Genomic DNA, 24,524 nt, shown 5'->3' on the forward strand with positions numbered 1-24,524 from the left:
TCTTCATGACCTCAGGGGAGGGGTCAGCAAAGAGCTTTGAAACAGGACACAAAAAGTACCAACCATACAAAAATGACTGGTAAAGTGAACTCCATGAAAATTAGGAACGTTTGTTTAGTAAGAGGCAACACCAAGAAAGGAAATAGCAATCTACTAAGCAAGGGAAAGTATTTGCATACTTAGAACTGGTGAATGATTTATTTCCAGAATATGTAAAGAGCTTCTAGAAATCATTCAAGTAAAAGGACAACCCAGTAGAAAAATGAGCAGAGGCAGGGAGGCACTTTATAACACAGAGTCATCAGTGAACATGATGGTGATCACCCTCATTGGTCACAGGGAATACGAGATGCTAATATATATCGAAAGGGCCAGATAATAGTAAAAGCATAGAGGTGCGGGGCATCTGGAATGCTCACACCTGTTGGTGGGGCTGTAAACTGGTACAGTTGTTCTGGAAAGCTGCTCAGCGGTATCTACTAAAGTTAAACATACTTCCAGCAATTCCACTCCTTCATATACACTCAGGAGAAAAGAGTGCTTCTTTCCCTAAGTGGCATGTACAAGAATGTTCATTGCAGTATTATTTGTAATATCAAAGACCCGGAAACAACCCAAATGTCCATCCACTCCAGAGAGAATAATACACTGTTGACAAATGTACACGGCAACAACAAAGAAGGGAGTCCTGTGACTGGCATTCCACAGATGAGTGAATAGTGTCAGGACCGCAAGAGCACAGAATGTGACCCCATTTATACAAGGTTCGAGAATGAGTAAAGTGATTCTCTGGTGATAACAGAACAGTGCTGTCTCTTGGGCAAAGGGAATGTCTGGGCAGATGGAAAGGTTCTAGACCATGGGGTAGAAGTTACAAAGTTGTATACGTTTATTGAAACTTATCAAACTGTATACCTAAGATTTGTGCATTTCACCTTACATGAATTATACCTTAGCAAAGAAACCAAACCAAACCCAGACTGCTCACCCTTACTGTAGTGATCAATTTAGGTATCCATGGGCAGAAGAAGCTGTTGGGTGAATGACTGATGGGAATCTGACTGAGGGCCAGGCAGTCACCACCTGAACCCACTGAGCATGGACTTCTTATGAAAGGAGGTAGGAAGGATTCTGGTGGTCAAAGTGGAATACCAAGCATGTAGAGTTATGTCTAATTAAAGGAAATAAGAGGAGCAGAATAGTTAAAAAAAAAAAAAAGACAATGACCAGGAAGCAAACAGACACATACAGAATGGGGGACATTCTGTAGGATAATTAACACCACTTCTCATTAAGTCAAGACTCAGAAAATGGAAGGACATGAGGGACGGAGGGACTCTGCAAGACTTAAAGAGAGGGAAGATGATCAGGTCTCATCTGAATCCTAATTAGAATGAATCTTCTATAGGAAGACATTTCTGAGACATTTGGGAGCCTTCCTTGTGGCCTTGCAGGGAAACATCCCTATTTTTGAAAAATGAATGTTGTGGGATATAAGGATGAAATGACATGCCTGGATTTTACCTTAAAATATTCTGACAAAGTTTAGAAGCAACCCAAATGTGCCTTGATAGATGAATGGAAGGAATATGTGATAGGCATACACACACACACACACACACACACACAGGAATATTACTTAGCCACTGTATGTTAACTATACTGGAGTTAAAAATTAAAAAAAATTTCTGGCAAAAATTTAAAAAGGACAGATGCAACAAATATGGCCAAATCCAGTCTGGAGATGGGCATATTCATACACTGCATTTTGGTCTCTGCTTCTGAGCAGTTTTGGATTGTCATAATTAAAAGCAAGAGGGGACACAGTGGGGTGGGGGCTTGATGGGAGGGGGCTCAGCCTGAGAGAGATAGGCTCAGGGAACATACATCTGCACTCCTCTGCAGAAGCATCAAACTGGCTAGTAAGCCTGGGGGGCAGCGCACAGCATAGGAGCTAAAGGGATGAACAGCAGTGCAGGGGCTTGGAGGAAGCAGTATGAGCAGCTGGATGCCTACCCTACTTCCTCTTAATAGTTGGCAGCCTCACTGAATGTGCCTCATTGAATAGTTATACTTCACAGCCTCCTTTACAAATACTGATGACCACATGACAAATTTCTAGACATTGGAATGTAGGCAGAAATTGCTGGGTGGGGCTTTGGGGAATGCTCTTTTTCCAGGGAGGGCTGAGTTGGCTGGTGTGCAGTTTTGCTCCTCCCTTTATCCCTTCTCCTTATCTGAAATCAGATGTGATGGCTGGAGCTGCAGCATCCAGCATCCATTCTTTCCCTAAGTGGCATGTACAAGAATGTTCATTGCAGTATTATTTGTAATATCGAAGACCCGGAAACAACCCAAATGTCCATCTCAAATGTCCATCCAGCCATTTTGTGACTGCACGATAACTTTGCAGTTGAAAACCCTAAGGCTAAAAACTGGTGGAGCAGAAAGTCTTGGGAACTGGTCACCTGGTTTCTTAGAACTGCTGTTTGTAGACCCTCATGGAGCTCTGGACTTCCTCCCATATTTCCCATTACTGGAAGAAAAACAAATCCTACTTTGTTTATGTTACTGTTATTTCAGGTCTCAGTCAACCAATTCCTAATAGAAATAGAAGCATTTCCCTTTGCCACTTGCATGGGTGACTATGTTGATGAGGGGAGATGTTTGACTCCCACCAACTTAGACTTCAGCTCCCAGCTTGAGGGCTACGTTTACCTTTTTTCCCATGCTGCTTCTTTTTTTCTTCAATGATTGAAGAAGAACTGATGTCTAGGGACTCCAGGCTATTCTCTGGAGAGACACAAAAGCAAAAAGCAAAGCTGTAAACACAGTGTGAGGCTGGGGAGAGGCTCAGGCACCAGCATCCTTACTGGCCCGCTAAGTGGCCCTGGCAAGGTGCTCAGCTTCTCTGAGCTTCCATTTCCACATCTGAGATAATCATGCTGACTTTGCTGGCAAGTTGTGATAACTCTGCAAGAAAAGGGCCCATGTGTACACATGCCTGGCACACAGAACACATTTTGTGCCTTCCCTTTTGCATCCTTCCATTTGCTCCTTAAGAGGAGTGTAGGACTATTTTATCAGGAGGTCACAGACCCAAGCCCTCTGCTTCATGGCACTGCCCTCACTTTTGCTGTGAGCCTCCCAGAATTTCTCTCAAATGCAACAGAAGATTCAGACACACCCATTTTCTTGATACCTCCCTTCCACAGATACCCACAGGGAAGGGGGCAGTGGGCCTGATACTTCCTCCTACCCCAACTCAGAAATCATCTGTAACTTGGCGATTCTAGTTTATGCCAGCCAGGGAGGGCAGCCAGCCACTGGCAGAAGGGGTGGGGGCCGCTGGAGAGCCTGGGGTGTGGTCTGCTGTGGAGCTCAAGGAGTCAGTCCTTTTGGACCAGCTTCGCGGAGGAACGGGGATGACAGGGTTCGCAAGGTAGGGGACGTGATACAGAAAGGCAGACCCTGAGCAGCTGGGTGATGGGATGTGGGGAGAATGAGGAGGAACAGCTGTCCTGTGGCACTGGCAGGAATGTCAAGGGCATGGGGCCCCAAATCCCAAGGCCTACATGTCAAGCTGTATATTTATAATGGTAAGGAGAGGTCAAGCCATATATATAATGGTAAGGAGAGGGGAGGCGGTAGGGAGTGATGAGGCCAGCGGAGAGAGTTCAGGAGCACAGTCTGTTCAGTGAGTATTTTCTGTCTTAGTGACTTGGGTTCAATTTCCAAGTAGCAACATTTAACCAACCATATCATAAAAATCAGAACATACCACTATTATTCAAACAGACCAAAACCCAAACAAACAAACAAACAAACCCAAACTCTAATAAAATTCAGCTTTTTCTTAATTGAAAAAATGATGTGCAGACATAGCAGACTTTTTTTTAACAAGGTCGTTTGATGTGTTATGATGAACACTGATACGACATGCTGCTATGAAGATCCAGTCAGATGGATCTTTGTTCACCTAACCAGAGGTATTTTATGCATACAGATTCTTTTTTTTTTAAGCTTTTATTTATTTGTCAGAGAAAGAGAGAGAGCGAGAGAGCACAAGCAGTGGCAGCAGCAGGCAGGGAGAAGCAGGCTTCCTGCCAAGCAAGGAGCCTGATGCAGGACTCGATCCCAGGACCCTGGGATCATGACCCAAACTAAACGCAGACTCCCAATCAGCTGAGCTACCCAGGCGCCCCGTGCACACACATTCTTAAATGCCCCTTACTTCTTCACTGAACAATGCATCTGCTTTCATGCTACAATATGGATGAACCCTGAGGACACTGAGCCCAGGGAAGAAGCCAGTCACAAAAGGACCACTTCTATGAGGTCCCTAGAGTCATCAAATTGCACATAGAAAGGATGGTGGGTGCCAGGGGCTGCGGAAGAGGGGATGGGAGTTAGTGTTCAATGGGGATAGTGTTCAATGGGGATTTCACCTTTACAAGGTGAAAAAGTTCTGCAGACAGATGGGGGGATGATTGCACACGAATAAGAATGTACTTATAACTGAACGTTCCACTTACAAATGCCCCAAAGAGTAAATTCTGTTATGTATATACAGTTGGCCCCAATTTTTAAAATGCTAAAAAAAAAAAAAAAAAAAAAGAACGTCTGCTCATGTCCAAGTCTCATTGCTCCTTAGCCAGGTCCTGGGTGGACCCTGAGGCCGTTTCTAGTCTTAATGCAATTTCCATTGCAATGGTTACTCCCTGTTACTTAGTTGAGCAGGACCGGGTCCCACACACCTGGAATTTTGTCAGTAGGACAGGTGATAAATGCATCTCAGTTTTTTTTTTTTTTTAAGATTTTATTTATTTGAGAGAGAGGCAGTGAGAGAGAGCATGAGCGAGGAGAAGGTCAGAGGGAGAAGGAGACTCCCCGTGGTGCTGGGAGCCTGATGCGGGACTCGATCTGGGAACTCTGGGATCATGACCTGAGTGGAAGGCAGTTGTCCAACCAAGTGAGCCATCCAGATGTTCCTGCATCTCAGTTTTAATTTGCACTTCTCAATTATGGAAGCTATTGTGTGTCTTTTCAGATGTTAATTGTCTGCTTGCCTCTCTGTTAGTATCCTTTGCCTATTTTACTATTGGGATGTTGTAGTTTTTAAATGATCTTGAGAACTGTTATCTATTAGAGAACTCTAGCTAACATTTGTTTGTCAGAGCTGCTAAAAATATTTTTGCTCCAGCTGATATGACAATTTCCTTTGGATTGTCTCTCATGTGTTTTCCTTACAGGACATTTTTATGTTTGCTTAGTGAAATGCTTCGGCGTTCTGTGTTTTGTTTAGAAAGGAATTCTGCATCTGAAGATTAAATACATTTCAAAAACTCCTGTTTTCTTCTAGTACTTTAACAGAATTGAATTTTTAAATTAAAAATTTTATAGATTTTATTATTTATTTGACAGACAGAACAAGCCTGTGGGGGCGGGGAGAAGCAGAGGGAGAAGCAGGCTCCCCACTGAGTAGGCTCCCCAAAGAGCCCAACCACGGGGGGCTCGATCCCAGAACCCTGGGTTCATGACCTGAGCCGAAGGCAGATGCTCAACCAACTGAGCTACCGAGGCGCCCCAAATTAAGAAGTTTTAAAATGTGAGCCTTCTTTTAGAAAAATTCTCCAAGAAAGACAGGGGAGGTGAACCAGGTACAAAATGTCCTCATAAGTAGTGATAAAATTTTAGTACCATCTGCCTTCTGCAGTACTAGAGTGCAGGGGGCATGGGGGCGGTGGGAAACGACAGCTCCCCAGGGAAGCCATCGGCTGACCTGCTCCTCTCTAGCAGCCAGGGGTCTTTCCCCCTCTACTCCCCTGAGCCACCTTCTCTGCATTCCAGTTACAAGAGGGCTGGGTCACCATCATGGGCCTCAGTTCCAGGCCATCTCCCTCCTTCACCCTGGGACTCACTCAGCACCTCCCCTGCACACTGGCAAGCCTGTCCTCTCCGCTGCAAGTCCCCTCTGCTCCCCCACAGAAGAGGGCTGGTGGCTTCAATGAGGGTGGGAGGGAGGGGTGGATGCAGGGCTTTTCAGGAGAGCCTGGGGGCTTGGTGCCAGACAGGATGTGGGCAAGGGAGAGAAGGGAGCACAGGGGAAACTCTATCCGTTGGGTATAAACTCCTGTGCTTCAGGTGCTGTTTGCTGAGGTGGCAGAGAAGGGAGGAAGGGGTGGGGTGGGGGCGGCAAGAGGCCTGGAGCTCAGGCGGAAGTGCTGGGTTCAGGTGCCCGTGGGAGCAGCCAAACAGGGACTCTGAAGAGGCCACTCCTGATGGAGGTCTGGGGACTAGGACAATAGAGAATGAAAATGTGTCACTGGCGAATAGATGGAAACTGAGGCTGTGCTTGTGGTCGAGACAGAGGATGGCGGGGACAGCCCAAGGAGCCCCGATGGTCCAGGAGCTTGGCAAGGCGGCTTGCGGAGCAGAGTGACAGGCGGGAGAAGACCAGAGCCCCGGGGGGAGGGTGGAAGGAGGAGCCAGGGTCTGAGGGGAGGTGCCTTTGGAGAGGTCTTAGCCCCCAGAGTGAGATTGGTAGTGTGGACTGAGGGGGCAGATGCCAAGATCCCACAGGGTTAGGAAGGGGAGGCAAGTGGGCATGGTAGGTCTGGCCAGCTCTCAAGGGATGGCTGGGAATGGAGGGGAGGTGCACAGTTAGAAAGGGACCATGCAGCTGGGGAACGGCCAACCCTGTAATCCCAGCAAGAGACAGAAGTGTGACGCAAGTGGAGTGATTGAGGGGTCCAAGAAACAAAGAGGAGCAATTCCGTAGCAGCCTTGCCCATCCCTGGGTATGAGAGGGCAAAAGAGAGACACAGACCAAAACCCAAAGGCGAAGCTGTATGAAGAGACTTGACCACGCTGAGCAGACTGGCAGACCCTTTTTTTTTTTTTTTTGAGGTGGGGTGCAGAGAGAAAAATAGAGGGGAGGAGCAGAGGGAGAGAGACTCCCAAGCAGACTCCATGCCTAGCACGGAGCTGAGGCGGGGCTCCATCTCACTCCCCTGAGATCAGGACCTGAGCCAAAATTAAGAGTTGGACACATAACCAACAGAGCCACCCAGGTGCCCCAGGGCAGACCACTTTAAAACACAAGTCATAAAACCACTGGTGTGTTTACCTCCTTCTCGGTGGCTGGCACCTGAAACAGCCCCCAGTGTCCCCGGGCTCCAGGCACTCACAGCCTTCAGTGTCCCTCCAGCAAGAGATCATGGTTGGTTTGTGTGGTCAGCTGCGGAAGTGACAGCGTGGGGCTTCAGAAGCAAGGCCAGAGAGGACATTTGGGCCCTGCTTTGCCTCTCTGGGATCACCTATTCTGAAGGGGGTCAGCCCCAGCCAATGGCCACATGACTAAGCCTGCCCAGAACTGATTCTCCAGCCCTGGTTTGCCTTCCTGTGACCACGGAGGAGACCTCTTGGGCCCAAATCCCCAAGCCAAGCCCCTCATGAGCTCCTGACCCAAAGAAACTGAGCTAACTCATGTTTACTGTTGTTTCAAACCACTCAGTTTTGAGGTAATTTGTTACACAGCCCACTCTTCAGGGGCATCCCAGGCTTGGGAGGTCCAGGACCGCAATCCACAGGGTTTGGGAGACCCTACGTGATCTCACGCAGCGACCTCTGCAGCTTCTCATCTCGCTCCCAGCCTCACCCCTCCCTGCTACCCTCTGGCCACCTGAAGACTCTTCACGGACCATCCCACAGGCAGAACCACCCTTTGCTTTTTTCACTGCACGGGAGTCCAAGCCCCGTCAGTCAACATCTCCCTCATCTGTTGTTGGCCCCATGACCTCCCCTCACATTCAGGACAAAGGGGCTTACTGCCTGCCCCTCCCAGAGATGGCACTCCCCTCTCTTGCATGTGTCACATCTGGTATTATGTAGGGTCACCTTCTTTCCCAAGATGGGCAACTGCTCCAGGTGCATTAAGGATGTCTTGTACTTTCTGCACCTGATGCTCTAGCATGTGAGTCTTATGGACCCCACAGGGACTGTCCTCATCTCTCTACCCTGGGGTTGGTCAACCCCTGGCAAGAGTGAAGGAGGTGTCCAAGAGGGTGATTTACAAATGTAGACCAACTACTCCAGAGCCCACGTGCCCACCTCCCACCTCCACTGTCAGCCTCTCACACCCAGGGCCCCTGGACCCTGCTCTAGTCGCCCAGGGCCAGGTCCCAGACAGCCCTGTGCCACAGAGTCCTGACATTACTCAAACCAGTCAACCCTAAGCCTGCACACCCTACATCCCCTGTTCCTTCCTAAGGAAATCACGACAAAGGCTCCTTCCCACAGTGCCCCGCTCTCTCTGCCTCTGACCCAGCCCGGTCCTTTCCAGTGTGGCCCTGCCACCTATTTCTAGGGATCTAAGAAGATCACATACTATATTTCCAATGGCAGCCATCCCTTTGTCTGCTGATCTTACTACACCTGAGCAGTAGTGAGACTGACAGTTTACTTATCTTTTATTTGTTTGTCAATTTTAATATCTATATTATACTTTTACATTTTAATCATTCTTATTACCTTGATCTATCTATGGGGTGTATTCCTGATTGCTTTTTTCCTTTTCTTTTTTTAGTTAACATAGTGTTATATTAATTTTAGGTGAGCAATATAGCGACTCAACACTTCCACACCTCACCCCATGCTAATGATGACAAGTGCCCTCCTTAATTCCCATCACCTATTTCACCCATCCCCCCCACCACCCTCCCCCGGTCCGGTAACCATCAGGGTGTTCTCTATAATTAAGAGTCCATTTCTTGCTTTGTCTTTTTTTCCCCTTTGCTCATTTGTTTCTTAAATTCCACATATGAATGAAATTGTATGGTCTTTCTTTGACACATTTTGCTTCGCATACTGCATTTTAGCTCCATCCATGTTATTGCAAATGGCAAGATTTCATTATTTCTGATGGCTGAGTAATATTCCATTGTATACACACCACATCTACTTTATTCATTCATAGCCAGTGGACACATGGGCTGCTTCCTTATCTTGGCTATTGTAGATAAAGCTGCTTTAAACTTCAGGGTGCATGTATCCATTTGAATTAGTACTTTTGTTTTCTTTGGATAAATACCTAGTAGTGCAATGGCTCGTTCATAGGGTAGTTCTATTGTAAACTTTCTGAGGAACCTCCACACTGTTTTCTACATTGGCTGCCCCAATTTGCATTTCCACCCACAGAGCACGAGTGTATCTTTTTCTCAACATCTTCACCAGCACCGGTTGTTTCTTGTGTTGCTGATTTTTAGCCATTCTGACACGTGTGAAGTGATATCTACTGTAGTTTTGATTTGCATTTTCCTGATGAGGAGTGATGATGAACATCTTTTCCTGTGTCTGTTGGCCATTTGTACATCTTTTTTGGAGAAACGTCTTTTCATGTCTTCTGTCCATTTTTAAATTGGATTATTTGGTTTTGGGGTGTTACGTTTTACAAGTGAAATCTACATTTTAAAACAACAGGAACCATGCTTGTCCATCCCCAGCTCCCAGCACGGGATCCATGATGATATTGAGAAGGCAGCTGAGTCTCTGAGGGCGGGCTTTACAGCAGTGTCTGGGCTGGTACTGAGGACTCACTGGTGGGCTCTGAGAGCTGGCAGGAGTGGGGCCGTGAGGGGCGGTGTGGGGAGGACAGGGCGAGATGGTCATTCACTGTCTGCTGGCCGATGTTTACTGGCATTCTAAGTGTGAGGTCCTGCAGCAGACGCTGGCAAACCTCCTCAGAGCCTATATTTTAGACAGGTGACAAACACAAATAAGAGTGTGTTGGGCTTCCAATAATTTTGTGAATGTACCCAGAAATGGAATTGCCGGGTCATATAATTTTATGCATTCCTTTCTGAGGGACCACCCTCCCATGTTCCACAGCTGTATACCTCCTCACCAGCAGTGCCCACGGGTCCCAGTTTCTCTACATCCTTGCCGACACTTGTTACATTGAATTTTTTTTTTTTAATAGCTATTGTACTCGTGCGATGTGATGTCTGACTTTCCTAATGACTGATGCTAATGTGAGCACATCATGTCATGTACTTATTGGCTCTTCAGAAGATCTTCTTTGGCGAAATGTCTGTCAACTCCTTTGCCCCCTTTTTAGTGGGTTGTTCATGTTGCGTTTTAGGAATTCTCTATGCATTCTGGATATTAATCTTTTGTCAAAGATTTCCTTCAGGGTCTGGGTTTGGAAAGGCTGAGAGGGTGGTCTGGTGTCTTTAAATCACTATTGACAGAACTGGCAGGGCGGTCACTCCAGCTCCCAGAGCTGAAAGAATGGCCAGCCTCAGTACTGGCTTCTCAGGAACCAAACACACAGCTGGGCTTGGGGAAGAAAAGGTCCTTATGGCCCACCAGGGCACCAGCCAGCCACGCCAAAAACGTGTGCTGCCCTCCCCATTGTTGCTGGGCTAGAGGCTGCTCCACAGAATGTCACCATTCACCAAAATTTCCCAGCCTCCCCCTCCAGTTCTGTCCTGGAACCCACATGTGTTCATCCAGGCTCCAGAGTTCCGATTTCGGATTCTGAGCGTTGTGACCAGCTCAGTGGTTGTTTGGGTGGAAAGACTGATTCCTGGGAGCTTTCTGCTCTAATTAACATCTCCCAGGTGTCACCTCATACGTGGATATTTTCTTCTTTTAGATGCCATTGTAAATGGAGCTGCTTTCTTCATTTCCACGTTGGATTGCTTGGTGCTGGTGTGGAGGCACACAGCTAACATCGATGTTTGGATTTTGTACCCTGCAACCTGGCTTAATTCATTTATTACCGCTAGTAGCTTTCTTGTGGGTTCCTAGGGATTATTTCTATATAGGATTATGTCATCTGGGAATAAGATAGTTTCACTTCTTCCTCTCCAATTTGTATATCTTTTCGTTCTTTTCCTTGTCTAAATGCTCTGACTAGGGGCACCTGGCTGGCTCAGTAAGTAGTGTGACTCTTGATCTTGGAATTATAAGTTTGAGCCCCACATTGGATAGAGAGATTACTTAAAATCTTTAACAAATAAATAAATAAATAAATGCTCCGGCTAGAACTGCCAGCACACAGTGTTGAATAGCAGTGAAAACAGACATCCTGGCCTTATTCCTGAACTTCAGGGGAAAGATTTCAGGCTAACAGAATTTTATTGAGGACCTGTTATGTGCCAGGCTCTGGGGAGACAGCAACATGCAAGACAGACGAACACTCCTGCCCAGGTGGAGCTTATGTTCTACTGGGGAGGGAGAAACAAGTAAGGAACAGTGATGAAGGTGGGAGGCAGAAAGTGGTATCAAGAAAAGTAAAGCAGAGGGTGACATTTGAATAAAAGTTTCAAGGAGGTGGAGGAGGGAGCCACAGGGTGATCTAGGGGGAGAGCATTCTGGGGAGGGAGACAGCAGTGCTAAGACACTGAGGCGAGTGTCCCCAGCCCAAGGAGCATGGGCAGCTGAGTGGCAGGACTGGGGCAGCCCCAAGAGGGGAGCTTTTTGTGGCTTTTCTCTCCAACCGCACATTCTGTTCCAGCACACCCCACCCCACAAGCCCTGGCTGGGAAGTCTTAGGTCTAGTATGGGCTTTCACTGACTCCTTTGCCTGGCCAAGGTCTCTGTTAAGTGTCCTCCACTCTCTGCACCAGGGGTGAGGCCTTGCTGGGGTCTCCAGGGAGGCTGTGGTGAATCAGACCCTCTGTCTATGTCACAGACATTGGCATCCCTATATAAAAGTCATTAATCCCAGAAATTGCAATCTCCCTGCTTCAACCCCTCTCAGCATCTTTACAGAACTGAATAGTCCTCCCCATGGTCCATGGGCCCTACCCAAGTAGTTCCAGACTGGCCTTCTGTCTCTCCAACACTGAGCTCATAGGAGCCTCAGCCTTTGCTGGCCCTTCCCCTAGAAGGGGAATGCTGCCTAGAATGCGCTTCTCCCTCTCTCATCCTTCAGGATTGTTATGGATAGGCATCAAATGTCACCTCCCCTGAGAGGCCTTCCTTGATTACCTCTCCCAGTTAAGTTATGCCTTGCCCCCTACCCAAAACTTCCTGTAGGTTTCCTTTCTACTGGCTGTTTGCTTTGCAATGTCTGCCTTCCTTAAAATGAAAGTCCCAGGTTGGGGAGGGTATTATTCACCCCTAAATCCCCAGTGCTTAGAACACAAGCCCTCATCCAGCAGGCACTTACTAAATATTTGAGAATGAAGACCAAATCCAGAGCTTACTTCTCTGATGTCCAATTCCAGCCGAGTCTTTGCCCAGACCCCTTAACGGCCCCTCCATCAGCACTCCCCAAGCATTATCTTCTGACTCAGACTTCACACAGTGGGAGACAAGCCAAGGCCCTAGAGGTGGGGTGTTGGGTATCATAATAGTGAGTAGAGACCCTAATAACAGTAGTGTCAAGGAGCTGAGTCCTTGACACGTACCCCCTCTTCGAGCTCACAGCAGCCTCAGGGAATTGGGATTGATCCCATTGCACCGATGAGGCAGCTGAGGCTCACAGAAGTGTTGTACTCCGCCATGTGTGTCTGACACCATGTGTGTTCTCCCCCGAGGCTGGGCTCCAGAAACGCCACCTGTACCTGGCTCAGGCTCAGAGCTCAGTGTCCCTGGGCTGTTCTCCCCCAGGAGGCCCCTCTTCCCCAGGGTCTTTCTAGCTCTTACATTCGTCCCCAGCTCCTACAGATGAACCCAGGATGTCAGGGTCAACTGTCATCCTGGCCTGAGCCCCTGACTGATGTGCTCCCATCCAGGCTGCCTTCACTTGCCTACCTGGCTAGGTGCCCCTGCCTGGCCTGGCCTGCAAATGCCATCGGTCTGTCCACTTGCCTGCCTGGCCTGGTTTCCTCCCAAATGCACAGATCCTCAACCCAGACCATGGAGATCAGCTTGGGGGAAGGGGACCTCCTATTTGCATGTCACTGCCAAGGGAAGTGATAAACCCAATCTCGAGAGTCACAGGGTACTCCCCCCACCTCCCCCGCCATGTAACTACTCTCTTGGTACCATAGGATGAATTAGTCTTGTTCATAAAGCCTTCAACTGTCTTGTGCCAGTTGCATTATTTTGTGTGTGTGTCTAAAGTTAATTTGTTGTTATCTGCAAACATTTCAAAGCTATCTTTTTTTTTTGTAACTCTCAGACTTCCTTCATTTTTCAATTTGCCTTGGAGCAGAGTGAGTGAGTGCACAATGGCAGCGGTGGGGACTCATGTAGAGAGCAGCACACGTTTGAGACAAGCTAAGTGCCCATTCACATGGGTTGGTTCAGTAAATTATGATACATTCACTCTACGTGATCTGTCTTCTGCTCACAACACGGGAAGTCGAAGAGAACTCCCGATAATAATATTGACAAGGAAGTCTTTTCACTGTGTTGGGGTTAATGGAAAAAGCAAGGCACAGGAAGCCTGTTTCTTGTGTGGTTGTTTGTGTGAGAAAAAGACAAATGGTATAAACTATGTCTGTATGTATTTGCCTGTGTGCACAGAGCATGTGTGTGGAGCACGGGGAGCAGGAGAGGAGAGGCTCGTGCCACTCCCCTCTGAGGAGGGGAGACTGGGTATCTGGGAACAGGACGGGGAGGGGCTTTCACGAGAGGGGGCTTTGAACACTTTTGAATTTTGAACCATGGGAATATTTTACCTATTCAAAACCAAATTAAATTTAAAGCACAAGTTGACAGCAGGCAGCATTGACCATTCTGCCCACCTCAGTGCCCACCACCCCCAGAGGTGCACCGGCAGCACTTGGCGGGAGCACTTGGCAGCAGACCTGGGACTTCAGTGGAGCCAGGACATCTCCCACAAGGGCCTGAGGCTGATGCTTCCTCTGGGCTCAGCCTAGTGACCTTAGCTGAGGCTGAGAGAGACCCACTTGATTTCTGGTACCTTCCACAAAGCCTGTTATGTGGTGAACTGTGCCCCCGCCCGCAAAATTAATGGTTTTGAAGACTTGAAATCCTACCTTCCAGCACCTCACAAGGTGACTCTGGGTCATGCAGCCCTAACTTAGATGATGTCATGCTGGAGTAGTGTGGGCACCTGATCCTATATGATTCCTGACCTTAATAAAAAAGGGGAAATTTGCAACAGGCATGCACACAGGCAGAACGCCACGTGATGATGAAGGCAGACATAGAGATGACACGTTCCCAGTCCTGGGAACACCGAAGATTGCCAGCAAACCACCAGAAGTTTCCTAGGAGAGAGCCTGGAACAGGTGCTTCCTCTGACCCCTCAGAAGGAACCAGCCCTGTCAGTGACACCTGCATCTTGGACTTTAGCCTCCAGAACCATGAGACAATAAATCTCTGGTGTTAAAGCCACCACTGGGTGGTGGCACTTTGCTATAGCGGCCCGAGGAAATAAAATGTGAAGTTTCCCCAGAATCTGGCACACCTATGTTTCTGCCTCACGGTCTGATTTGGAATCCCCTTAACCCTCAGTTAAGTCTGGATGTCACTGTCCCAGGCTCCCAAGGCGGTCTTCAACTCTGAGCCCATGCCAGCCCCATATTTACCCTTGTGAGTCATACCCTTGGAGACCACAGCAGACACGATCTTGGACATCTGGGCAGATGTTGCAAAGCTTGATTTTGGCTAAAGGCGATTCCAACCTGAGGAGTGATACAGTACTTGAGCCAGGTGATCCCCAGGCCCTCAGCTCCCCTTGCCCCGGGGTGGCTGAGAAAACTTGGCATTTCCTGAGGGCCTACCATGTGACCAACACCTATAGTTCCCTGCCTCCCCCCTCCTTCATCCTCTCTCCCCTCCTTGACTTAGTTCTAGCTGCCCGGCCTAATCTTTCTGTGTCTGGAACATGCCAACCTTGGTCTGCCTCAGGGCCTTTGCCTATACCACTTCCTTGGCCAAAAAATGTTCATGGACAACCAGCTGCGGAGAATGGGACTCTCCCTTCAGCTCTGAGCTCATGTCACCCACTTCAGAGACACTACTCTCACCACTCCATTCAAAACAGTTTCTTTCTTCCCATCTCCGTAACACCTCACTTTACTTTCTCCTCTGCAATTACCACTATCTGATTTGTCGCGCGCGCGCGCACACACACACACACACACACACACACATCAATGCATTGCCTATTTCCCCTTGAACGGAAGGTCCAAGAGAACAGGGGTATTTTCTCATTTGGAGCCAACGCGCTCATCAAAGCGCCTGACATAGCCTTGGGTCTTCATAACTATTCATTGGATGAATTTTTCATTTTACAGAGGAGGAAGTAAAGGAGAGATTCAGCTAGGTGTCCAAAGTCACACAGTAAGGAAGGACCTTAGCTGGGATTCCACCCCAAGATTCCTTGACTCCAAAGCCTGTGTCCTTCCAGCAACATTCTGCTACAATCCAGGTGGAAAGAAATCCTGGTCCTGGAGAGGCACTAGTTAGCAGTGCCCCGTCTCCTAGCACCCCAGCTTGGTGGGGATGCGTGGGTCATACAGCAGGGGTGCACAAGTCAAGGAAGGATAGAGGGATGGCTAGGTAGCTAGGTATGTGATAAAGCAAATCCAGTAATAAATAAGGAAGGGCGAGCAAACTTGTAAAGAGACCTTGCAACGGACGCCCAAGGAGCCCGCCCCAAGCCCCGCGCACCCCTGACCCGACGCCGCGCGCACCCACCGGCCCAGCGCGCCCGGGCTAGCCCGGAAGCCTCCACACCGCAGTTCCCGGCTTCCAGCTCAGGGTGTTCGGTTTACGTCGCCAAGGCAACCATTCTCCCCGCCCGCTGGGACGGTGACGTCACAAAGCCGAGGCGTTCTGGCTACGTGGGGGTGGGGCCTGCGGGCGTCTCGGTCCAGCAGTAGAGGAGAGGCCGGAGTCCCGCCGCCCGAGCTCCGGGCGCCTCCTGCGCAGTGTCTGGGATTGGGTCTGGGGCACAGACGGATCCTTCCTCCGTCATTCCTTATTCCGCACTCCTCCCGCTCTTTGCCTTTTGTTCCCCGATTCATTTATTCAGTGTGCGCTTCGGGATGCATGTGGTGCAAACACAGACCTGTCCTTTCTGCCGGGTGGATCTCACTTTCTAGAGGGTCGTTTCTTAAAAGTGTGGTTCCTGGGCCAGCCGCAGAAGCATATTATTCCTGGAACTCGTTAGAAGAGCAAAAGTTGTACCCTCCCGGGCGGCAGAAAGTCGGTGCGCAGCCGTGCAATCTGGACTGTAACCAGGCCTCCCCGTGAATACGATGCGGGCTAAGGCTTGAATTCACCCTATTCCCGAGGGTGAATGAGACTTTTTACAATAAAGACACAGCACGGCAAGGGCTATTAGTAGACAGGGCAGCGACGGGGTGATAAAAAGCAGGGATCCAGTTTAGATAGCCCAGATTCATCAGCTGATGTGGTCATGGGCTGAAGTGTGCCCTCTGCTTCCCCAGCTCAGGTCCCTGGTTCCTCAGAAACAGGAGAACCCCTCCCACAGTTCTCACCATGGTCACCACATTGTCCCACGCATCTAGGGAATTTGCAGATTGACAAAGTCTGCTTGGAGCTGGGGCACAGTCTGGGCTCTGTCTTTCTAGCTGTACTCTGTGCTCTGGAACAGTGTGCAAACCAGGAGGGTGTCAGTGAGAATCCCAGCAGCTCTCAGCTCTGCTCAAGGCAGGTGTAGTGGTTAGGAAGACCAGTGCCAGGTAATGTGGAGGGGCTCCTTGGATTGGAAGAAGCGGGGATCCCTAAATCACCACTGGAGGACAGCATTCTACTGGCATTATCTACAGGAGGCTTTGTGCAAGGGAGGAAGGAAATTTTTATGTCAAGCCATATACATGATTTGTGCATGAGTGTGTGGGGTGCCCACATGTATGTGGAGAGGAGAGGACTATTTGTTACAGCAGCTAGCTTGAACAGACCCCTTGAACAACCCCCTGAACAAACAAGTGGTTTCCATGTAGCCCCAGTGCAGAGGGTCCTTCTGCTGTCATTTAGAGTCCTAAACACTTTAGCCTCTGCTTGTCTCTGGTCTCTGCCACAGCAAAACAAGGAGCTGGATAGTGGAGTCAGCTATCAGCAAGGGCCAGAGGCACTTTATTAATTGGTGGCTGAGGGAGGAAAGCAAAGAGTTTCAAAATAGTTTATCACAAATAATTGGAATTCTAATGAGACTTTTAGGACTCTCGAAAATAGGTGACCCAAAGAGGGAAAAGCTACTGAGCATACTATCAATTCATTGCTATTAGCAGGTACATTTATGAACGATTGTAAATTATCTGTGAACCTTCAGAGTCTTCCTGGGTGCCTGACACTGTTCTCTGTGCCCATTTAATGCAGCCTGCCTGTGAAGTCGGCCCCTCTTATTACCCTGCTGCCAAGGGGGGAGATTGCACCACTGTGAGGTTAAGAAACCTGCCCTCAGAGCCGGCAAATAAGTGTGTTTTTCAGAAAGTCCACGGAACAGAGAGCTTAAAGAGTGGGTGCCAGGAAAATCCAATGAGGGGAAAAATGGCTTTTCAACAAGTGTACTAGAACAATTGGATTTCCACATGCAGAAGAATGAAGCTGGGCTCCACCTCATCCCATACCAAAATTAACTCAAATAGAACCAGAGACCTAAATGTAAGTACTAAAGCTCTCAGAAACAAACAAACAAACAAACAAACAACAACAAAAAAAAAAAAAAAAAACAACCACAGGAGTAAATCTTTGTGACCTTGACTTAGGCAGCTATTCCTTGGCTCTGACACCAAAAGCACAAATGACAAAAGACAAAAAGAGATAGACTGGACTTCATCCAAGTTAAAACTTTTGTGTTGTAAAAGATACCATCAAGAAAGTGGAAAGAGGGGCACCTGGGTGGCTCAGTGTGTTAAGCTGCTGCCTTCAGCTCAGGTCCCACATTGGGCTCTCTGCTCAGCGGGGAGCCTGCTTCTCCCCCCTCACTGTCTGCTTCTCTGCCTACTTGTGATCTCTGTCTGTCAAATAAGTAAATAAAATCTTAAAAAAAAAAAGAAAAAGGAAATGGGAGAAAATATTTGCAAAGCATATATCTGATAAAGGACTTGTATCTCAAATATATAATGACATCCTACAACTCATTAAGAAAAATGCAAATAATCCCATTTAAAAATAAGCAAAGGATCTCAGTAGATAGTTCTCTAAAGAAGTTGTACAGATGGCCAACAAGCACATGAAAAGATGCTCAGCACACCTAGTCAGGGAAATGCAGATCAAAACCACAATGAGATATGATTTCACACTCACTGGGATAGCTCTACTCAAAAAGATAGTTAATAACAAGTGCTGGTGAGATTGTGGAGAAATTGGAGCTCTCCTACATTGCTGGTGGGAATGCAAAATGGTGCAGCTGCTTTGGAACACAGTCTGGCAGCTCCTCAAAGAATTACACCAGAGTTATCACATGACCCAGCAATTCCACTCCTAGATACTGACCCAAGCAAAATGAAAACATGTCCACACAAAAACTTGTATGTGAATATTCATAGCAGCATTCTTCGTGATGGCTAAGAAACAACCTGGATTTTCATTAACTGATGAATGGATCAACAAAATATAGTACTCTCACACATGGAATATTATTTAGCAATAAAAAGAGATGCAGTACAGATAAATACCATAACATAGATTAACCTTGAAAATACTACATTATGTGCTAAGAGACAGTCCCAAAAGACCATGTATTGTTTGATTCTGTTTGCCACGAATAGGCAAATCCACAGAGACAGAAAGTCTGTGAGTTGTTGCCAGGTGCTCAGGGAGGGATGGTGTTGGGGGAAACTGGCAGGGACCACTAAATGGAGATGTAGGTTTTTTCTTATGGGAGATGAAAATGTCTACAGTAGATTATGGTGGTGACTGCACAACTCTGTGAATATACTAAATGCATTTTTAATGGGTGATTATTTGGTACATAATATCTCGAGAAACACGTTAAAAAGAAGAAGAAATGCTCTTGAGTGACTAACAGATTGAAAAGTGTTCATTGAGCTTGTTAAATAGGAGACTGTCAGTGGCCTGGGTGATAGTAGTTTCAGGAAATTCTGGGGGTGATCTGATGGGTGAGGAAGGAGGAGACACAAGGGCCTTGGCTGAGGCCCTATCTTGCTTTTTGAGGGCAGGCTGGCTCTGACCCATAGTGGGACTGGGAGATCTGACCAAGCTCTTCCCCTGCAGTTCTGCTGGAGCCTTGGTCATCAGAGGCAGACCCAGTGCCACAGCTGAGAAGCCAGATGGCTAAGGCTTGGGAGATTCTGTGTGCTGGCTGGTAAAGTTGCAACAGCATTGTTCTGGATCAAAGATGGTGCTTCAGTGCCTGGTCTTTCTAGGCTTTTTGGGGGTAGGTGGGGTGGGGTGAAGGTCCCAAGTGGTCATGAGGATTGTGGTCATCCAGGAAGAGGGGCTAAGACTAGACCAGGCTTGAAGGTGTGAAGGAAGCAAGATTGAGAGAGAGAGAGGGGAGGAGAAAGAGGACAACATGGAGGAACCATGGTGCTGAACTGGTGGGGGTGGTTGCAGCTAAGGTGGGGTAGGACATTATTGCTTTTGGACCAGGAGATTTGAGACAGTAGGCTGTCACTTCCTGGACTCTGCCCCACAAGAGTGTGTCATTGAGCTTCAGGAGCCCAGGATAAGGAGATTCTCAATAATAGTTCCTGACATCATTTAGGTTGCATTTGGTTTCAAGAAACAGAAAGCTCCATGAGAAAATGACTTAAATAAGAAGGCAGTATCATCTCACACAATGAGAAACCCCTCAGAACACTTGTCATATCTCCTTAGCAAAACAATTTTTCCACACATGCCTCAACCAGTGCTAGCAAGGAAAATGGGACTCTGTGGGGATCTCAGCATCAGGGCATATGGCCCTGGGGAAGAGTGGAAGAGGGAGCAGAAGTTGAATGGACAATGTGTTCACCCCCAACCAACTCACACTGAGGAGCCCAGTGCAGGCTCTCCCATGGATGCACATATGTCAAAATATCTTCCACCCCCTCTGTTCAGAGCCCACTTGGATTCCAGGCCTTTGCTTCTGTGGCATTCTGTGCCATACCACTAGCTGCTGTCCTCCTGCTCCTCTTTGCTTGGCTTATCCCTGGCTATTCTTTAAACCTCATCCTAGAAGTCATTTGTCAGCCCAGCCATCCCTAGTCCCCAAGTCTGAGCTGATACATTCTTTCAGTGCCCTGTAATCCCTTCAAAGCAATGGCTATTTCACAAGGGGCTCTATGAGTGTGTCTTTTCTGCTGTTGTGTAGGTCCCATGAGGATAAGAACCCCTCTGACCCCTTGACCCTAATGTTTTGCACAGTACCTAGCACACAGAAGGTGTTCCATAAATATTTTGTCAAATGTCAATGGATAGTGGATGGTGAGTAGATATGAATGGAAAGATAAATATTTACCTGAAAGAATGAAAATTCTTGGAGATGAATAAGTGGATGGGTGGCTGGATGGATGGAGAGAGAATGTATGTATAGCTGAGCTATACTTATGTAGGCGGATGGGTGGCTGGTGTGTTGATTTGGTTTCAAGAAACAGAAAGCTCCATGAGAAAATGACTTAAATAAGAAGGCAGTATCATCTCACACAATGAGAAACCCCTCAGAACACTTGTCATATCTCCTTAGCAAAACAATTTTTCCACACATGCCTCAACCATGTGTTGCGGATGGGTGGATGTGAATTGGCTGGGTGGCAGGGTAGAGAGGTGGATGAATGGGTGGTGGATGGGTGGTATGGATAGATGATGCAGGTATGGTGGGTAGATTGTAGAGTGGGTATAGATAGGCAAAAGGAGGAACAAGCTGATGGGTGTGGGCGCGTTGTCCGAATCTACCACGGGGTGGCGCCCTGCACCAGTTTGAGCCCTAGGCCCGTGCGAATGCCCTTTCTGTCCAAAGGGTACTTACAAAAGAGGAACCTTTTGTCCTAGGCAGCGGTGAAAGGTTCCCCGGTGACGCAGGTTTGTAAACAAGTTGGAAAGACGCTGCCCTGATGGCTCACGTCAAGCGGGACCGCGCAAACAGTGCCACCTCGACCTTGGCTCCCTTGCCCAGAGGCCAGTGTCCGGCTGCTCCTAGCACAAGTATGAGCTGAGCTTGGGGACAGGAGTCCTGCTCGCTGATGTGAACGCAGCCACCCCTTCCTCGGCCACAGCATCCCGGTTGGGGACCCTGAAGACGCCTGCCTTGAATTGCTGCAGAAAGTCCCAGGGAGGTATTGAGGGCAGGCGGGATATCTCAAAACCTGCGCAGTTCCTTTTGCCCACGTGGGAACACACATTATCCTAAGCTGCCTGACTTCAACCCTAATGGGAAATCTACATCCTGGCAAACTCCAACCCAAGACCATTCATCCCAGGCTCCATCAGAATCTTAATTTATTCCAGACCCTGATTCAGGCTCACATTTTGATACTGATCCTCCCCAGGCACTAACCCAAGGAGACTTTACCCCAACTTTGCTAGGCCTAATCAGAGCACCCCTTAAACCAATAGTAATATAACTTAATGGGAACCACCTCCAAAACCAACCATGGATTCATAAATGCTTCAAAACACTGAAAAAATAGACAAATGCACAATATGTTGTGGGTGCCAATTCACATCCACCCATGTGGGAGTGTAGGAAAGTGCTGGCTACCTCAACATTTATCAATGCTGAGTATTATCACCCTTTCTCTTCTCTGCCAACTTGATGGGGAGAAAAATCCCAAGTAACACTTTAATTTGCATTTATGAAGGACTTAAAGGCTACTTCCCCCAGCAACTATTTATTAAATATTAAATATTAAACAAGGTTTATTGAAGCCATGTGATAAAAACCAGCACTTCCTTGGCCCCTGACACTCTAACACCCCTCCCCTCTTCTCAACTCTTTTGGCTGTTTCTTTTGATACATGTCTTCATTTTTTTAATATTAGGTTTAGATTTCAATCTCTTGATTGAATTGTAAGTAAATATCAGTTGACTTCTTGTCATGGGAGGTGAAGATCGAACATCTCATGCAACTCTGGGTTCTGTTCATAAGCTACCCAGTGTGGCTGACTCAGGGTTTGAGTACCCAGGTTTCTTTGTCCTATTAGGACTACATTAGTGTTGCTCCCTTCTGACAGTTCCCCAATGTTTGCAATTCTCCCTGAAATTAAATACTTTGTTTTCCACCTTCTTAGTTTTATCCATTTTTAAAATTATGAAATATAGAAATCATATGGAAGAATGTATCATTCTGTTTCATTTGTTTATTTTTTAAAGATTTGTATGTTTTGAGGGAGAATCGGGGAAAGGGCAGAGGGAGAGGGAGAGAATCTTAAGAAGACTCTCTGCTGAGCTTGGAGCCAGATGTGGGTTGACCCCAGGACCCTAAGATCTTGATCTGAGATGAACCTGAGAATCTGATGTCCAAATGACTGAGCCACCAAGCACCCCAAGAATAATTTTATTAAAAAAAAAAAAAAAAGAAGAACAACAACAAATATGCAGACTATGACCTGAAACTTTTCTTAGAAATCCCTAGGGTCCTTATCCTGACTTCCGTGATGTGCTTTGCCTAGTTCATTTAGTTTTTTCACCCATGTGTGTGGCCTTAGCAGTTTGTTTAGTCTCATCTGGTGGTGTACATAGAAAAGGGAGCATTTGCCCTTCTTCTTTGAGGACTTGCTTTTTTGCTTAGTGTCGGGAGAGCCATCCACCTTGGCTCACGTGCATGTGGCCCATTCATTTTCATAGGTACCTGGTAACATTTCAGTGTAAGAATATAAGGCAGTTGATCTATTTTACTGTTGTGGAACATTGTGCTGTGTCCAGTTTCTTTCTTTTGCAAACAATGGTTCTAAAACAAATTTTGTCTATGTTTCCTGATGCACAGGTATGAGAGTTTTTCTTGGGTGGACACTGGGGAGTGGAATTGCTGGGTTAGAAGATGTGCATTTGTTCCGTTTTTCTGGATAATACCCAATTGTTTTCCAAAGTGGTTGTACCAATTTACACCCTGTGGACAGGGAATTTAAATTGCCTTTGATCTGTTTCCTTGCTAACACTCTGTACTATCAGGCTTTTAAATTTTGCCAGTCTAATCTGCACTGTTACCATGGCCAGATACTATCTGTTTGTTTACACATAGACCTGTGTCCAGGTTCTATTTTATTCAACTGATCTTTCTGTCATCTGTTCCCATCTATATGTCATGATCACAAACCCTTGCAACCACCCTAAAGATCACTTTCTAGTGCCCAAACACTCTCTGAGAGAAAGCCACAGGATGTAAACTTTTGAGAATTTCCAGACATTCACCTGATTGATAGTTTTGCTGGGTACAGAAGTTTAGGTGGGAATGATTTTTTTTTTTTCTGCTGGGATGCTGAAGGCATTTTGTAGCCCCTTGCAACAGATAGTATTTCCCCAAAAGAGCCAGAACAATATGTCTAGTCCCACGTGCATTTTTAGAAACTGGCGACTGTCTATCAGGATATAGACACCATTTCTTATCCCCGAACCTGGGGGACTGAGCAGCTGCCTTGACAAATGTGGCAGGAGTGAGCTTGTATGGTTTTCCAGGTTCCATCATACAAGGTTTATTCCTGGCTGTCTTTCAGGACACTCAGCCCTGGAAACCAGTGTCCGTGTGCTGAGGAAGTCCCAGCCACATGAAGAGGCCATGTGTGTGTGTCCTGGCTGGTAACCCCAGCTAAGACTTCAGCCAAGAATTTGCTTCCACTCCCAGCAATACGATGAGCAGTCTTTCGGATCATTTCAGCTCTCAGGCTTTGAATCACTCCAGCTGCTGCCAAGTGGAGCAGAAGTATACTATCCCCACCAAGGCCTATTCAAATCGAAGATTTACAAATAAGTGTAGTCATTGTTTTAAGCCACTAAGTTTTGGGGTATTTGTTACATAGCCAATGCAACAGAATTTCTTTCTGTATGCCAGCTCCTAGCTAAGTAGGTCTTGAGGATGTGAAAGGTGAGTAGGCTATTCCTTGCACCTAAGGAGATCATAATATATTCAATTCAATTCAATTTGAAAAATGTGAGTAACCCACATATCCCCCAGTGCCTTGACATTTGTTCCTTTTTACGTCAATGTACCCAGACTCTGCCGCGCATTGCCCTACTGAAGAGGGGAAGGAACAGTTGTAGGTCTGCTTCTCTGAGAAAGTTTGATTTTTCTGGTGACAAAGAGGTGACAAGAAGTTTGAGAGTGATGAGTGGCAACAGTCTTTCCCGTGCTGGTCCCCTTTGCAGTGTAGTGGTCCCCGGTAGGCACCTCAGCCTTGCCCACTCCAAGTCTGGCATCCATAGGGGACCGTGAGCAAACACAGCTAATCCCTCTTAAGTGTGGGCTGGAGCTGGAATTTAGGAAAGGTCTATTGAACCAGGTTAGGTTCCAACCTAGGTGGCTGGGCTCTGGAACACAGTGCAGCTTAATGACAGCCAGAAAGGCAGTCATTGCCCTGCAGTCACTCCTGACCCAGATGAAGCAGAAGGAGGAGGTCACCTTAGGGAAGAGTGTGACTGCTGTGAAGGGAGCCCTGGTGAGGCAGAAGGGCACAGGAAAGACCCATCCA

The 24,524-nt window shown here is 47.3% G+C and overlaps 2 protein-coding genes across 4 annotated transcripts in view; one reads left to right on the top strand and one right to left on the bottom strand.

Annotated features, from left to right (window-relative positions):
* The window catches only part of CFAP100 (cilia and flagella associated protein 100), a 49,418-nt gene extending 33,667 nt beyond the window's left edge, over positions 1-15,751 (bottom strand). For 2 of the 3 annotated variants that reach the window (XM_013055361.2, XM_013055355.2), the window contains exons 1-3: positions 15,628-15,751; positions 14,514-14,609; positions 2,719-2,793 (exon numbers count right to left, since the gene is read on the bottom strand). In XM_013055361.2, coding sequence (XP_012910815.1) covers positions 2,719-2,793; positions 14,514-14,562 — 124 coding nt within the window. In that variant the 5' untranslated portion in view covers positions 14,563-14,609; positions 15,628-15,751. The remainder of the gene's footprint in view (positions 1-2,718; positions 2,794-14,513; positions 14,610-15,627) is intronic. The other variant, XM_013055358.2, reaches the window with a different exon arrangement.
* ZXDC (ZXD family zinc finger C) overlaps positions 1-23,782 on the top strand; it is a 96,419-nt gene extending 72,637 nt beyond the window's left edge. Inside the window, exon 9 of the mRNA XM_045063406.1 lies at positions 23,553-23,782. Coding sequence (XP_044919341.1) covers positions 23,553-23,638 — 86 coding nt within the window. The 3' untranslated portion in view covers positions 23,639-23,782. The remainder of the gene's footprint in view (positions 1-23,552) is intronic.
* Positions 23,783-24,524: the final 742 nt, after the last annotated feature.

This window comes from Mustela putorius, unplaced genomic scaffold (genome assembly GCF_011764305.1).
Source record: "Mustela putorius furo isolate JIRA1106 unplaced genomic scaffold, ASM1176430v1.1 tig00003850_pilon_pilon_pilon, whole genome shotgun sequence".
Taxonomy (NCBI): Eukaryota; Metazoa; Chordata; class Mammalia; order Carnivora; family Mustelidae; genus Mustela; species Mustela putorius.